Source organism: Vigna umbellata, chromosome 5, assembly GCF_029865625.1.
Source record: "Vigna umbellata cultivar VRB3 chromosome 5, Vumbellata_1.0, whole genome shotgun sequence".
Taxonomy (NCBI): domain Eukaryota; kingdom Viridiplantae; phylum Streptophyta; class Magnoliopsida; order Fabales; family Fabaceae; genus Vigna; species Vigna umbellata.
Genome location: NC_142169.1, coordinates 57,223,814 through 57,239,865, shown reverse-complemented (window position 1 = coordinate 57,239,865; position 16,052 = coordinate 57,223,814). Strand labels below are relative to the sequence as shown.

The 16,052-nt window shown below is 27.1% G+C and overlaps 1 protein-coding gene across 2 annotated transcripts; it reads right to left on the bottom strand.

Annotated features, from left to right (window-relative positions):
• Positions 1 to 903: 903 nt before the first annotated feature.
• Positions 904 to 4,316, bottom strand: LOC124831002 (UDP-glycosyltransferase 87A1-like). Of its 2 annotated transcripts, XM_088091806.1 has the most exons (3): positions 3,800 to 4,316; positions 1,164 to 2,064; positions 905 to 1,051 (listed from the first exon to the last, which is right to left on the bottom strand). In XM_088091806.1, the coding sequence occupies exons 1-2, from the start codon at positions 4,260 to 4,262 to the stop codon at positions 1,178 to 1,180; spliced, it is 1,350 nt and encodes a 449-aa protein (XP_087947932.1). In that variant the 5' UTR covers positions 4,263 to 4,316; the 3' UTR covers positions 905 to 1,051; positions 1,164 to 1,177. The 2 variants fall into 2 exon arrangements, with proteins under 2 accessions (XP_047160843.2, XP_087947932.1); XM_047304887.2 differs by having other exon boundaries at positions 904 to 2,064.
• Positions 4,317 to 16,052: the final 11,736 nt, after the last annotated feature.

Below are 16,052 nucleotides of genomic sequence, written 5' to 3'. Positions count from 1 at the left end.
AAAATCCACAGCATTATCTTGTTCCAACAAAAAAGGAAAAAGGTGAAATGATTAAACCTTTCTATATTTACAATTTTTTTACAGCATTTTTATACGTGCACGAAATCTTTGCTTTTATAAAATACGTTAATTTGAAATTGAAAAGATTACAAAAGAACGTTTGTATGAGTCAACCCTCAAGTTTATAAATTCAGTGTGAAACAAGCTAAATCTACTAATTTGCATGTCTTATTTATATTATACATATTATCATCACCTTTAACCATATTCTGCAACTTAAAAAAAAAAGTTAAAAGTCACCGTGATTAAAAAGTATATCTATAATTACATTCCAACTCCTTTAATTAAATTTTAGTTATTAAATACAAACATTTTTATCGTGATTGATAACTACTTTCAAATTTATTTAATAAAACATGGTAATTAAATACAATGATTTTATCATTGAAACTTAAATAAAAAATAATCTCACAAGAAGTACGTTGCTTAGAAAGAAAGAAAAAAAGACAATAAATATATAATTTTCATTAAAAATAGGTGTACATACTCGACTTAAAATCAGGTTTAATATCATCAGCCTAAAATTTGGTTCCGTATCATATACCCAAGAATAAAAGACTCTTTAAAGTAACAATAATCTCTCAAATATTAAAAAAAATATATTATTATAACTGTGTTTCAATTATTATTCATTCATACAAATATTAACAAATAGCTTATATTCATAAACTCAAAGTCTATAAATACATAATTGGTTTAATGTTTCAAGGACGTTATTTTAATTTGACAAAAAAAGTCTATTTGATTCAATTTTACAAAAATAAAAATTTAATTAAAATATAATAAAAACCTATTTAAAATTCTGGATGAAAATAAGAATATAACGAGAAATTAAACCATACATCATTCTACCACATGAAATTATTACCATATTATTTGAGTGCTCGAAAATAATTGTACTTTCTGTCTGCTCATCAACAGACACATGTCATCATCACTTTGTTACGGAAATCTGGTAATCAGATATCTTTCATTCACATCAGAAACAACCCTTCAAAAATTTCAGTAAAAAGAAAGTTATTTGGAGATAATTATCCAAATTTATTTTCTTTGCATCAAGACATACATTCAATGGTTCATGGAAACATGAAGGAAAGAACAACCTTGGAGAATTCGATCAAGCGTTTTGAAGTTGAACTCTTTCTGCTCCAGTTTGAACTATGTTGTCGAGAAAGGTTCTGATATTAGTATGAGAGGAGCCATTCTCAGAAATTGCAAGCTGAACCATACGTTGAAGCTCCTTGGCTCTTCTCCTGATTTCACTCCCAACATCACTCTGCAAATCCATGAACTTCCTCAGCAACACGACAATGACATCTCTTCTCACCAAATCCTCCGTGTTCTCATCTTTCTTCACTCTCAAACCAACCTTCCAATACTCAACAATGAGTCTACTGATCAATGGCTGATCCAAGGCAATTGGAAAGGTCAAAAATGGCAGCCCACAAAAGATCCCTTCCATGACTGAATTCCAGCCACAATGAGTCCAATAACCACCCACAGCATGGTGCGACAACACCCTCAGTTGATCACACCATGCCACAACCAACCCCATCTTCTTCTCATTACAAATCTCTCTCAACTTTGGACTCTCCTCTCTCGTCACCCACATGAACCTCACATTCCCATCATGCAATGCAATGGCAATTTCCTCCATTTGAGCACTTGAGATTGAAAGATAACTTCCATGTGAAATGTACAAAACTGAATTTGGGGGTTGCCTATCTAGCCATTCCATGTAGCCGTTGTTATTAGGGTTTAGTGAATTCTCAGCAACACTTGAATATGGTATATTTGGACCAATGGTGTAAATTGGAATTGAGAGGTTTGCTTTGAAGGCATCCACCACTTTGGATTCTAACTCATAGATTGAAGGCAGTAGAAGGTACTGTGCTTTTGGAAGCCATTCACAGCTTTTCAATGCCCATTGCAGAATTTTACTGTTCTTCCCATTCAGAAGAGGATAATCCGATCCATCTATCCAATAGGTTGATGGAATATAATCTACAAAATTTCATTCAGATTCACAAAATACTCATATAAATTATATCATACAAACAGACAAAAAATAAAATAAAAAATTATAAATTAATTAACATTTTTTTTATTTTATCTTACGTTTTATAATTTAGTGTGAATATTTTATAACTTAATTAGAAAATCAGTGTTTTTCAATTACAAAATAATATGTCTAATGAATTTATTGGTTTTTTTAGTAATTTATTTTAAAAGTTATACTTAATATAATTTTTAAACTGTATATAAATATTTTACATTCCTAATATTTATATTTTTCAATGTAAAATAATATGTACGTGCTTTCAAAATACACAAATTAATGAAAACAAAAATCCCGTTTCCAATAGCATACTAATATGTATAGGTATTTTATTTTTTTATAATAATTTTTTAAAATAATATACTTGATATGAGTTTTAATTGATTGATAATATAGTTTTCTCACAGGATATTTAAATGTTAAATTCGTTTATTTATATTTATCAAAATATTTTGAATTGACCAAAGTAAGAAACAAAATAGTACAATTTTTCTTGTAAAAAATTACAATTGGATCAAGATTCCCTTACTTGCTTCTGATACAAGATTTTTTTTTTTAATTTTAACATTTTTCAAAAAGTTTCCTTTACTTGCTTCTAATACAAGATGAGAACATGCAGGCCAAGGGCTGACTCTTCTGAATAGAGTCACACAGTTATATTTTAATCACATAAAATTAGGAATATAAAACCTTATTATATACAATAGCATTTTAAAAACATTAATTAAGAAACAAACATTTAAATAGAAATCATTGATCTCATTAACTACATTTTAATAAAAAAAAAACGTATTATAAAGTCTTTAACAGAATAATAAATTGATTGTAAAATCTTAAAAAAATAAAATACAGATAGTATAATATTTATTATCATTAAATATCAAAAACATATTACTACTGCACCAATTTTTTTATGTTCTTATTATCATGCTATATATTTTAATATTTAAATTTATATTAATTTTGATTTTACGTTTATCAAACATTTTTTTTATTATTGTTTTTATTTTATGCGATTTTGTTTAGCCTATTCAATATTAGTTAGATATATAGCGAGATACATAATAATATATTTTTAAATTACGATTTTAAAATTAAAAAATTATGTATCCACAAGAATCTTATATATATATATATATATATATATATATATATATATATATATATATATATATATATATATATATATATATTACCTTCTCATTTTAACATATTATTTATAGAATATGTTCTATTACATACAATTTTTTTTTTCAATTTGTACCTAAACTAATTTTAGTTTATAAAAAAGTTATCTTTTATAAATGCTTATGAAAATAGCATGTTTAATTTTTCTTGGGTTTCTTTTCGATTTATTTATAAAACATGAATATTTAAAGTAAGGATAATTTAAAATAAAGTGAAAATGAAGATAAATATTGGATGGTATATTAATTGTTTTTGATAAAAGAATAATTTATTACGATATTTTAAAATGTTTGAAAAAAAGTAGTTTTTTTTAGACAATGAAAACAGATACAAGAAAAAAAAATAACCAACTATAAAAATTACTTAAAAATTAAATTATTTATAAATATCACTTTTTTTTCACAAACAAATACCATTAATGTGTCTAAAAAAGAGAAAAGCTTTGGAAAAAACTAGAACAAGCATGAACATATACAGTGTTCGAAACTTCACCTAACTTCTTTTGACGACAGAGTTGGTTCCGTTGGAAAAGATGAAAATACTGCAACCACAGCTCCGCCGTGGACGTCGTCCAGAACGCGGCCACCGGAATTTTCCTGCGGTAGGCCAGGGCAACAGCCCACGAGAGAAACGCGTCGCAGATGAGGAGCGTGGGCGGTGGGTGGAGGCAGTCGAGGAGGCTTTGGAGCGGCCCTTCCATCTGCGTCATCACGGCGTGGATGGTGGCTTCAAAGGTGTCGGCGGAGGGATGAAGATCAGGGAGGGCGGCGAAGGTTATGTTGTGGGGTTTAGCGTTGGAGGTGATCCGGGAAAAGCAGTGGTGAGTAACGAGAAAGGTGACGAGGATGTCGGAGTTTTGAGAAACGAGGATGTTGGAGAGGTTGATCATGGGGTTAATGTGGCCCTGTGATGGGTATGGCAGCACCACGACGTGAGGTTGAAGATGAAACTCCATGGATGGTAATGAAACTCAACAACACAGTGATTGTGTACGAGTGGTGTAAGTTGCTATCATGTATGGAATGAACTTTTATAATACAGGCCAACGCTGTCATTACTGTTTCAATTAGTTAATTAACTTAAATAGTAAATGTAATTCAATTCTTTATTAATTATTACAATAAAGTAGTGGAAACTCAGGCTTTCCATGTGCCCACATTTATATTTAGGATGATAAAAATAATTATCGTTAAATAAAGGTAATTAATTATCAATAGCTAAAGTAAAATTTTAACATATAAAAAAATAGTTACTTGGTCAATGATATTATGAAGTCCACTGGACGTTTCAAACGCTTTTACGTTTCAATCTTTAATCTTTTGGATACTTTTTTTTCTAAAATGTTTCTTTAACAACTATATTTTTTGCCAATTTTTTTACAATGTCTCGTGACATTGTTTCATTGGTTGGTTTTAAAAGGTTTTTTAAAAAGGTAGAATTTGTTGAGAAGGATAATTTTGGAATGAATTTGGATAGAAACTCCTTTTGACAGTTTATTTTTTCATATTCATTCTTTTTTGGAGCTTAGTTTTCTTAATTCTCTCCCCACTATTGAAGCTTCCAACTCTCTCCACCATTGAAGCATTCATCTCTCTCCATCGTTTCGGTCTTCTTTGTTCCTTGTTTTTCTTCACTGTCTGTCCATCATTGAAATCTGTCCCCTTTGAGTTTCAGTTAGACTTTTCTTACTTTGTTTCTTAGATCATTTGATCACTGTCGAATTTCCTCTCTCTCTTTACCCATTTCCCCATTTTTTGATGGTGTGAGAGTGGGCTCGTTGGCGGTATATATCCCTCGTTCTGGAATTTTGTTGATTTTGGCGTGCATTGTTGTTGGAGACATTTTTGTGGTTGTGTAAGTCTTTGGCTTTTGTCTCCCATTGTGGTTGGCGATATTTCTCCCAAGATTTGAGTTTTTTCGCACACACTATTGAGGTTGGTATCACCAAGGTTTGGGCTTTTTTGAACACCATTGATTCATTACCAAACTTTACATTAGAAGTTGTGGAAACCATCAACACTGACCAACAAGGGTCCTTCATTCATAAAATCTTAAAACACACTCATAACAAACAAAAAAACAATCATAGGGAGCGCGGTTACCACACTTGGGTAGCACATATCAACTTTCAGTACAAAACTGCAAATTTAACATGGTAATCGATTACAGTCTTTCTGTAAGCGATTACAAGTGCATGTCTCTAGTGTGTATGGTTCAGGACTTGACCTGTGTTGCTAAGACCACCTAGGATGGGTCTTCCCTACATAGAAGACTTACCAAATTTCACACTACAAGTTTTGGAAACCATCAACCATGACCAAGAAGGGTCCTCTATTAACAATATCTTAAAAAAACACTCACAACAAACAAAAAACAATCATGGGGAGCGCAATTGCCACATTTGGGTAGCGCAGATCAACTTTCAGTACAAAATTGCGATTTTAACCTGGTAATCGCTTATAGCTTCTCTGTAAGCGATTACAAGTGCATGTGTCCAGTGTGTATGGTGCAGGAACATGTTAGGTCATTGAATTGTTGAGAAATAATGTCATTTAGGTGCTTTCATGTAAGTTAGATGAGCTTCATAAGAATTTTTGGCCAATTTCTGCCCTAGTAATCGATTACAGGAGTCTCGTAATCGATTACCAGAAGAAAAATGGTCAATTGTACATAAATTTCAACTATACTCCCCACTTCGATGAACAACACTCCCCAACTCTGTTTTTCTGACCTGTGCTACTTGTTTTGTTCTTAACTTTCTCCGCCAAACTTCAAATGACTTGATTCTTGTTTTGTTGAAATCTAGACTCAAAGAGCTTTCAAATAGGTGACAAGTGCATCAAAACAATTTACCCCACTCAATTGTGGACAAAATAGTTCATATAGGTGTTTAAACCAAGGTAGGTGAAGTCCATATAAGTGTTTGGTTTGTGCTATTAGAATCACATCACACCTTAATTATACTACTATTTTACCTTGAATTATGGACATTTTATAAAGAAATAAAATAAATTAGAATAATATAAGAAACATGAGACAATAACGTGCAAGTAAACTCATTTAGGAAGCTTAAAAAAGCGTTATTTTTGGGAAATTAATTGCATCTACTAAAGTGGTCTAAAAATTATGAGTTAGTAATCATTTGAAATATCTTTGAGTCTACATTCCAAAAAAACAAGAATCAACTCATTTGGAGTTCAGTGGAGAAAGTTATGAGCAAAACAACCAGCAAAGGTCAAAGGTGGTAGAAATATATAAAACGTTAACTTTAAGGAATTAATTACATCTACTCAGATGTCCAAAAATTATAAATTATTACTCATTGGAAAGATTTTTTAGCCTACTTTCTAATAAAAAAGAATCACGTCATTTTGAGGTCTATGGAAAAAAGTTATGATTAAAATAGTCAACAAAGGTCAAAGTTGACAACATGTTATCTTATACGTATATTTTCCCCTCTTGTTGACAGATCTATTATTTATTGAAAATGCTTTTTAAAATTTGTGCATTGTAACAACATTAGATGGCATATTTATTAATTAATAAAATGAAAAATTTTCCTGTGAGACTCCGAGAAGAGGTGTTACAACAATGATCATACACCTCACCTCAGTTAGAGAAAACCACCTAAATAGACTTTTTTTTAAGAAATCAATGACCTAACCTTATTATTAGTGTAGGGAGCACACCTAATAACATTGAACTCACTCATCCATCCCAAAAAATGAAAAATTCAACAAAAAAGAGCATGGGGAGTAGTGTTAATCTACTTGGGGAGTATAGTTGAAGTTTCTGTACAAATGACCATTTTTCCTGTGTAATCGATTACCAGAAGAAAAATGGTCATTTGTACAGAAACTTCAACTGTACTCCCCACCTAGATGAACAACACTCCCCAACTTTGTTTTTCTGACCTTTGTTACTTGTTTTGTTCTTAACTTTCTCCATCGAACTCTAAATGACTTGATTCTTGTTTTGTTGGAATCTAGACTCAAAGAACTTTCAAATAGGTGTCAAGTGCATCAAAACAATTTACCCCACTCAATTGTGGACAAAATAGTTCATATAGGTGTTTAAACCAAGGTAGGTGAAGTACATATAAGTGTTCGGCTTGTGCTATTAGAAGGTCACTGCATGAACTAACCTCTCAACCTAAAAACACCTCTACTTGGTCTTTCATCCACATAGGGGTGACAGAACTACACATTTTTTAGAACAATCACAAAGGATGAATATCAAATAATAATACCAAACAACAAATGTAATGAAAATAACAATCACAAATAGAATAAGCACTTTCTTTATTAACAATCAAATTAATTGTTCCAAATACAACTATCCATTCTTGGGCATGTACTAAATACTACACTATTCAGAAATTACATAAGTCAATCAAGTTTTGGACAATATCCAGTGTAGGGAGTTCTACAAGCTGTGATTTTGTAATGCTTTCGGTGCCATCCAAATTGCGTCTTCGAAATAATGGACTTGTGCTCCTCACTCAAAATTTCAATCAAACCAGCAACAAACTTGATTTTCAATGAATGACGAACAAATAACTGCACAAAAAAATAATATATATTTGTTAACATTAACCAACACAACTCAAAACCCAAAACCAATAGCCACCAAAATGACCAACAAAAGCCAAAAACAATAACCCAATCCCAAAATACGAATATGGAAAACGAAAAAACTACATACCTTGTTCGAAGCAACAATGTCACCGAACGAACCTATTGCACAAAAAAAACTCACAACTTCGACAATCGACACCAAACAAACCAACCACATAGATCGTTGAACGTAAGTCGCCCAAATCGCGAACTCCAGAGACAAATATAGCCTTCGAATGGGGCCACCGATGAGGGCTACTGACGACGAAACTTGTTGAACGTCGACGAAGATTGTTGAACGGTTGAACGGATCGAGAGAGATATTCTTGAACGGGTAAGGAGAGATTCTTGAACGGGTCGAGAGAGATTCTTCAATTGGTCCAGAGAAAACTTCACCAAATAGAGAGTGAGAAGTTCAAATGAAGAATGAAAACCCTAAATTGGAGAAAGGGGACAGTGTTGAATGAAGAAGGGTGATTTCAGGGATATTCAAAAAAGAAGTCTGATCCCTTTTCAAAAGTAGATTTTTTTAAAAAAATAATATTTAAAATGATCCAATAAAACGCTGACACATGATGTTGTCAAATTTTTGTCAAAATTGCGTTGTTAGAATTTCACGGTTCTTTTTTTTTGTTGAGTAAGTATTGTGTGCACAAAATACTTAATTTCGAAGTCAAAGTCAGTATAATGTATAAAAAATAATAAATGAAATAATTAATTAATTAATCTATAATAAGATGTGTTATTTATATTATTATTTATAAATTTTTATTTTGGATGGATATAAATTTACAAACTCAAATACTTATTAGCTTATGAATTATTACATTTAATTATAGATTCTTGTGATTAAGTAATTTGTATAATATTATACTAATTAAATATGGATGGATTAAATTCATATTGATTTAATAATCAATATATATTTGATTAAGAACAGATCTCACATTTTCAAGAAAGAAAATGTTTTTTTAACAAATTTTGTAAAAAACTAAATCCAAACAAATCAACATATATGACTATTGTCAAAAAGTTGTAAATTATTCATATATCACCGTCCTATCAAAAAATACTCGACCGTATATAATACATTAAAAATATATAAAATAAAAGTAATTTTGAAATAATTAAAGTAAAATTATAAGTTATTGGTTATATTGATATATTAATAAAAAACAATTATTTATAAAAGTAGTCACTAAAATAACAATATGTAAAATTATCATTTTACATTTCACTCTGATAGTATAATAAAATATAATTGAAATATTAATATATTAATGGTTTAATGAATTTTTTTAAGGATTATCACCTCCCTATTTTAACACATAATTTATCTTACAAAGTTGAATTAATTGTGAAGTATGTAATATGTAAACCAAAATTATCGTACTTGTTTTTTTTTAAGTACAAAATTTATTTTGACACGTATTATAAAGTTAATTTAAGTATTTATAAAGAAAGAAAAATATCAAAGAATAAAATAATAAATATAAAATGTGTGTAAAAGTTTATTGAGGATCAAATTCATAATATTTTTTAAAAATACTTCACAAATGGATAAACTGTCACACGTTTGAGGAAAAAAGTATTAATAAGCTAAATGTCTACACAATAATTTAGATAGTGAGAAGCAGTACATTATAACTTAAAAAATATTTTTCTTTCTTTTTTAAATAACTAAAAGCACAATTCAATGTTAGTAGAAAGATTAAGAATAAGGAAAAAGATAATTGACATCTGTAAGTAATTAAGCAGTGAGTGATAGACAGCAATTATTCATCACTAATCAACCATCATTACTCCTTTACCATTCAAATCAGGCAACTTTTTATCAAGTATTCCCTATCAATCATGTTTAAACAATTTTATTTATTATTGTTATTATTAACCTAACTCAGAAATTTATATATAAATCATGTCAAAGTTATTTATTATTGTTTAATCAATATAATATTTATTTTTTTCTGTCAAAGTTATTTGTAATTATATTTCACATCAGTAATAGCTTTAATTTTCTTATAAATAAAAAACATATGATTAAATAATGTTTTAATCATATCAAAATTATAATGGAATGGTGTGTAATAAAATATCATGATTGAATTATGAAGCTTATAATCACAAGGTAATAAATTAAAAACAGCAGATAAGTTTATTTATGTTATTCAATATTTGAAATTAATATTTATCAATTGTAATGCGATTCAAATTTAAATCAATAATGACTCGAATAATATAAAAATTTTAATCATATATTTATACATGATAAGATTGAACAAATAGTTTGAGAATAACTTTAAAAATAATTTATTGTCTACTAAAAAACTTACTTTACTTGCAAATCAAATTGCACCCTAATTTAGTTGCAAAACAATAATTATACAAAGTAATATTTAATAAATAAAAATACAAGTAAATTGTATGTAATGCTCTTAATTTTTAAATTGATATTTATCAATTTTATACTTCAAATTCAAATCAAATGTGGAAGATGGCCTGGCATCATCGGTGGATATTTTTCTTTTTGTGAATTTTATTTGTATGTCTCTTGCGCCTGAAAGAACATTAAATTAACATAATTTTTTAATTTATACTTCTTTTTCATTGCATTACCAACCATATTTATTTATTTTCGTTTAATTAAAATTCTTAGAACTAATCTTCATTTTGTTAACATTATTATTACTATTATATTATCATTCCTTGGATTTTTATGGAATGATTCCTCTCCCAAAACAAAAAGAAAAATCATCAACTCTGTTAGAACAGCTTCGTAGTTTTAACAAGACTAATCTTGATGTCTTCTATTCACTTAACTAGCACAATACTTTTTCTAATATTATTTCTTACTAGATTTCTATCTAGGAAACAAGTCAAATGTCCTTAAATACTCCAAAAAATAAAATAAAAAGATATAAACATTAAATCTTATTTGAATGATGAAATTAAAATATAAATATAAATATTTCTAAGTAATAAAAAATATGTATAAATTTAGTTTAAGAATGATTGGATGCACTAAAACTAATACATTTACACAATTATCTTGTGAATGAATCATTTGTGTTGACCTAATTTAGAATACAATTTTCTTCTTCCACCATATGATTGTTTCACATTTATGGATATAATTAATAAATATTTAAATTATTTTGCAAATTCAAAAATATATTTTGAATTGTACATTGCAATAAAAATTATTATTTATTTATTTTAATCATAATTAAATTTTAAAAGTCAAATAATTCATAATTATTATATTTAATATTAGTGATTAATTTGTGAATTTGAATAATTTATGGATTATTTATTTCTGTCCAGATCTATAGTCCATTAAACCTTGACAGTTTGATATTATTTTTACTATTTCAATTTTATTTAGTTAATTTTTATAAAAAAAACAATCATTGAAAAGGTATACATGATATTATTAAATATTCAATATTTAGAAAGAAATGATAATGGTATAAATTTAAATTAAATTACCAAATATATGATAATGGTATAAATTTAAATTAAATTACCAAATATGTATTAGACATTAAAATAGTGAAACTCGATTATACAAAACTATTTATATTAAAATCGTTTAATATTAAAATAGTCAAGTTTTACTATTTTTAATTCTCTACAACTCCTAAAATGTCATTTTCTAAATTTTTACAATTGATCAAGATACATCATGATTATTTAATAATTATTAATTATTCATTAATGGAAAAGAAAAGAACTTAATTTGCATAAAATCATTAATAATTTGATAATAAAAAATCAAATGCATGTAATTAATGTAAACCGTTAATTTAAAATAAAATATGTTAGAGTGATGCATTGGAAGTATTAGCGTGAATTGAGGGGTGAATTAAGTTGTTATTGTAAATATATGCCTTTAATAATTTTTTCTTAATTTTAATTTTTTTAGCGAATAACTAAAACAATAATAAAAAGTAAGTAGGAGAAAAATTGCACAAATAATTTTATTTTGTTTTAGATCACAAGGATCTTATGTCCAATTGTTAATCCTAAATGGAGATTAACTTTTCCTTATCACAAAACTAATAAACTTTTACAATCACATAGAAAGATATGTTTAAGGGTTTAGAAAACATCTTTCTTGTTACCACGTGATGAAACTCATTTCCCCTAAAAGCCACAAGGGATGAACACTTCTACTGAATGCTTCTCGATGCATCAACACTTCCTTTTAATCTTTAGGATGACAGATTTCACTTAACAACAACACTCAATCACAATTCTAATGAAAGTTCTCACTTTTGAATTTTTCATTGCAATAAAAATTATTATTTATTTATTTTAATCGTATTTAAATTTTAAAATTCAAATAATTCATAGTTATTATATATAATATTAGTGATTAATTTGTCAATTCAAAAAATTTATTGATTATTTATTTCTGTCCATATCAATAGTCCATTAAACATTGACAATTTGATATTATTTTTACTATTTCAATTTCATTTAGTTACTTTTTATAAAAAAAATCATTAAAAAAGGTAAACATGATATCATCATATATTCAATATTTAGGAAAAAATGATAATTGTATAAATTTTAAATAAAATTACCAAATATCAATTAGATATTAAAATAATGAAATTCGTTTATAAAAAAACTGTTTATGATAAATTGTTTAACATTAAAATAGTCAGTCTTACTATTTTTAAATCACTATCACTTCTAAAATGTCAACTGACCCAAATACATCATGATTATTCAACATTATTAATTATTTATTAATGGAAAATAAAGAAAAGAACTTAATTTGCAGGAAAAACATTAAAAATTTGATAATAAAAAATCAAATACATTTAATATATAATTAATGTAAACCATTAATTTAAAAGAAAATAGAAACGTAGAATTAATGTAAACTATTAATATAAATAGATCATTTCTCTCTCTATCAATATCTATTATATATATTATGTGATGTATGGATCAAATTTTATCCCATTTCTGACAAACAGTGAATTGTAGAAAAAGAAAAGAAGGCAACAATGAGATTTGCTTTGAATGTATCGCTGATTTTCATTGTGTCTTTATTCTTGTTTCAAAGCTCAAATGGTTCTGACCTTATCTCTAAAAATTGCAAGGAGGCTTCAAATAGAGACCCAGAAATACTGTATGATTTCTGTGTTGCATGCCTTGAAGAAGCCTCTTCTAAGTTACATCCACCACCCACCAACCTTGAAGATCTTCTGGGCATTTTAATTACAATTTCCAAGAACAATGCAACCAATGTGCTTTCTATTATTTCAAAGCTCTCGAAGGACAAAAGTTTGGATAAATTCGCACTTTTGACCTTACAAGAATGTTCTCGTTTGTACGATCAAAGCGTATTATTTTTAGACATAATTGCAGGTACTTTGAAGTCCAAGGTATTTGATTATGTTGGTATGGATTTAAGTGGAATAAGTACTTTTTCTAGAGTCTGTAACGAAGATTTATGTTCTAAGTGGAGAGGTGGAATATCTCCTTTGTCAAAGGAATACCAAATCTTTGTCCAACTCATTTGGATATCTAGTGTTTTCGTCGATATTATAACGAAAACTTAAAATGTCTTGATGTAATCCTGCCCGAGTAGTCCTTCTTTTGTATTTTTACCTTTCATAGGTTAGCTTTTAAAGAGCATGGGTTATTATAAATACCCATCTTCTCTATTGTAATTGGCACTCCTCAGGCTCTTCCATCATGTCTTATTTAATAATAGTAATAATAATAAAGATTAAATTAGCTTTTGTCCCTTATAGTTCCTTCTTAAAAACTTTGACCTAATTTAGTCCACAAACTTTAGAAATGCATGAATTTAGTCCTTTTAACTAAATTTGGTTAAGTTTATTTAGCGTTTCATGATAACATTTGAGTTTTTTTTTTTAAATTGTTTGACATATTTTCACTTCAATGTTAACTGAAAAACGCGTTTAAAACATCAAATAAACCTAATAAAATTTGATTGAAAAAAACTAAATCTACCCGTTATAAAAATGAGAGTCTAAATAGGTCCAAAGTTTCAAAAAGAAACTAATCCTAATTTTTATAAGTTACTAAAATCATATTAAACCTTGATAATGATACACTGAGTGATAAAATATGTTAATTTAATTTTAAGTTGGAATGATTATTGAGATTGAAATTACGCTATGAAGTATTTCTTATGGCACAAAAGCATCCTGAACTACTAAGTTCTTCCTTTTATAATTTTACTCCCAAAGTGTTTTTTTTTTTAGTTTATTTGTTTTTTTAGTGGTACCTCTCAATTGAAGACTGATATAATTTATTTGTAATCACAGTTATATTAATTCTAAAGTTTAATTATTTTTCTAATCAGTTCCTAAAAATATAAGTAGGTTTTGGTTTAGACGTTTTCTGTATAAATTTTATTTTCCTTTTTTGCCCCAAAATTGAAAATTGTTACTTTTGTTGGGCTATACTAATTAATATTTGTTTGAAATGAAAACTTTAAGAGTAAGACACACTGCATATAAGTTTATCAAATATGAAAAGTATATTTACATATTATTTAAAAAATAACTGTACATCTCTTTATATATATCAAACAGAATTATTTAATAATATTAAAATTGTAGTTAAATATATTTTTAGTTTTTAATTTACTTTTAAAATAAATGTTTATTTATTTTATCACTGTACTTTATAAAAAGTATGTAAAATATCCTTCTTAACAAAAAATATGTAAAATAATTTTCATGAGACAGACAAAATTTTAGACTAACTATAGTATAACCTTGATATTTTTTGTAAAAGGTATTTTTGCATGACTTTAATAAAGTTTTTGGTCAAAAAATATGTATAAATTTAGTTTAAGAATGATTGGATGCACTAAAACTAATACATTTACACAATTATCTTGTGAATGAATCATTTGTGTTGACCTAATTTAGAATACAATTTTCTTCTTCCACCATATGATTGTTTCACATTTATGGATATAATTAATAAATATTTAAATTATTTGGCAAATTCAAAAATATATTTTGAATTATACATTGCAATAAAAATTATTATTTATTTATTTTAATCATAATTAAATTTTAAAAGTCAAATAATTCATAATTATTATATTTAATATTAGTGATTAATTTGTGAATTTGAATAATTTATGGATTATTTATTTCTGTCCAGATCTATAGTCCATTAAACCTTGACAGTTTGATATTATTTTTACTATTTCAATTTTATTTAGTTAATTTTTATAAAAAAAACAATCATTGAAAATGTATAGATGATATTATTAAATATTCAATATTTAGAAAGTAATGATAATGGTATAAATTTAAATTAAATTACCAAATATATGATAATGGTATAAATTTAAATTAAATTACCAAATATGTATTAGAGATTAAAATAGTGAAACTCGATTATACAAAACTATTTATATTAAAATCATTTAATATTAAAATAGTCGAGTTTTACTATTTTTAATTCCCTACAACTCCTAAAATGTCATTTTTTAGATTTTTACAATTGATCAAGAGACATCATGATTATTTAATAATTATTAATTATTCATTAATGGAAAAGAAAAGAACTTAATTTGCATAAAATCATTAATAATTTGATAATAAAAAATCAAATGCATGTAATTAATGTAAACCGTTAATTTAAAATAAAATATGTTAGAGTGATGCATTGGAATTATTAGCGTGAATTGAGGGGTGAATTAAGTTGTTATTGTAAATATATGTCTTTAATAATTTTCTCTTAATTTTAATTTTCTTAGCGAATAATTAAAACAATAATAAAGAGTAAGTAGGAGAGAAAATTGCACAAATAATTTTATTTTGATTTAGATCACAAGGATCTTATGTCCAATTGTTAATCCTAAATGGAGATTAACTTTTCGTTATCACACAACTAATAAACCTTTACAATCACATAGAAAGATAAGTTTAAGGGTTTAGAAAACATATTTCTTGTTACCACGTGATGAAACTCATTTCTCCTAAAAGGTTGAATGCTTCTCGATGCATCAACACTTCCTTTTAGATTTCACTTAATAACAACAACACTCAATCACAATTCTAGTGAAAGTTCTCACTCTATGCCAACATCAAGTTCTACTGTAAACATAAATGAATATA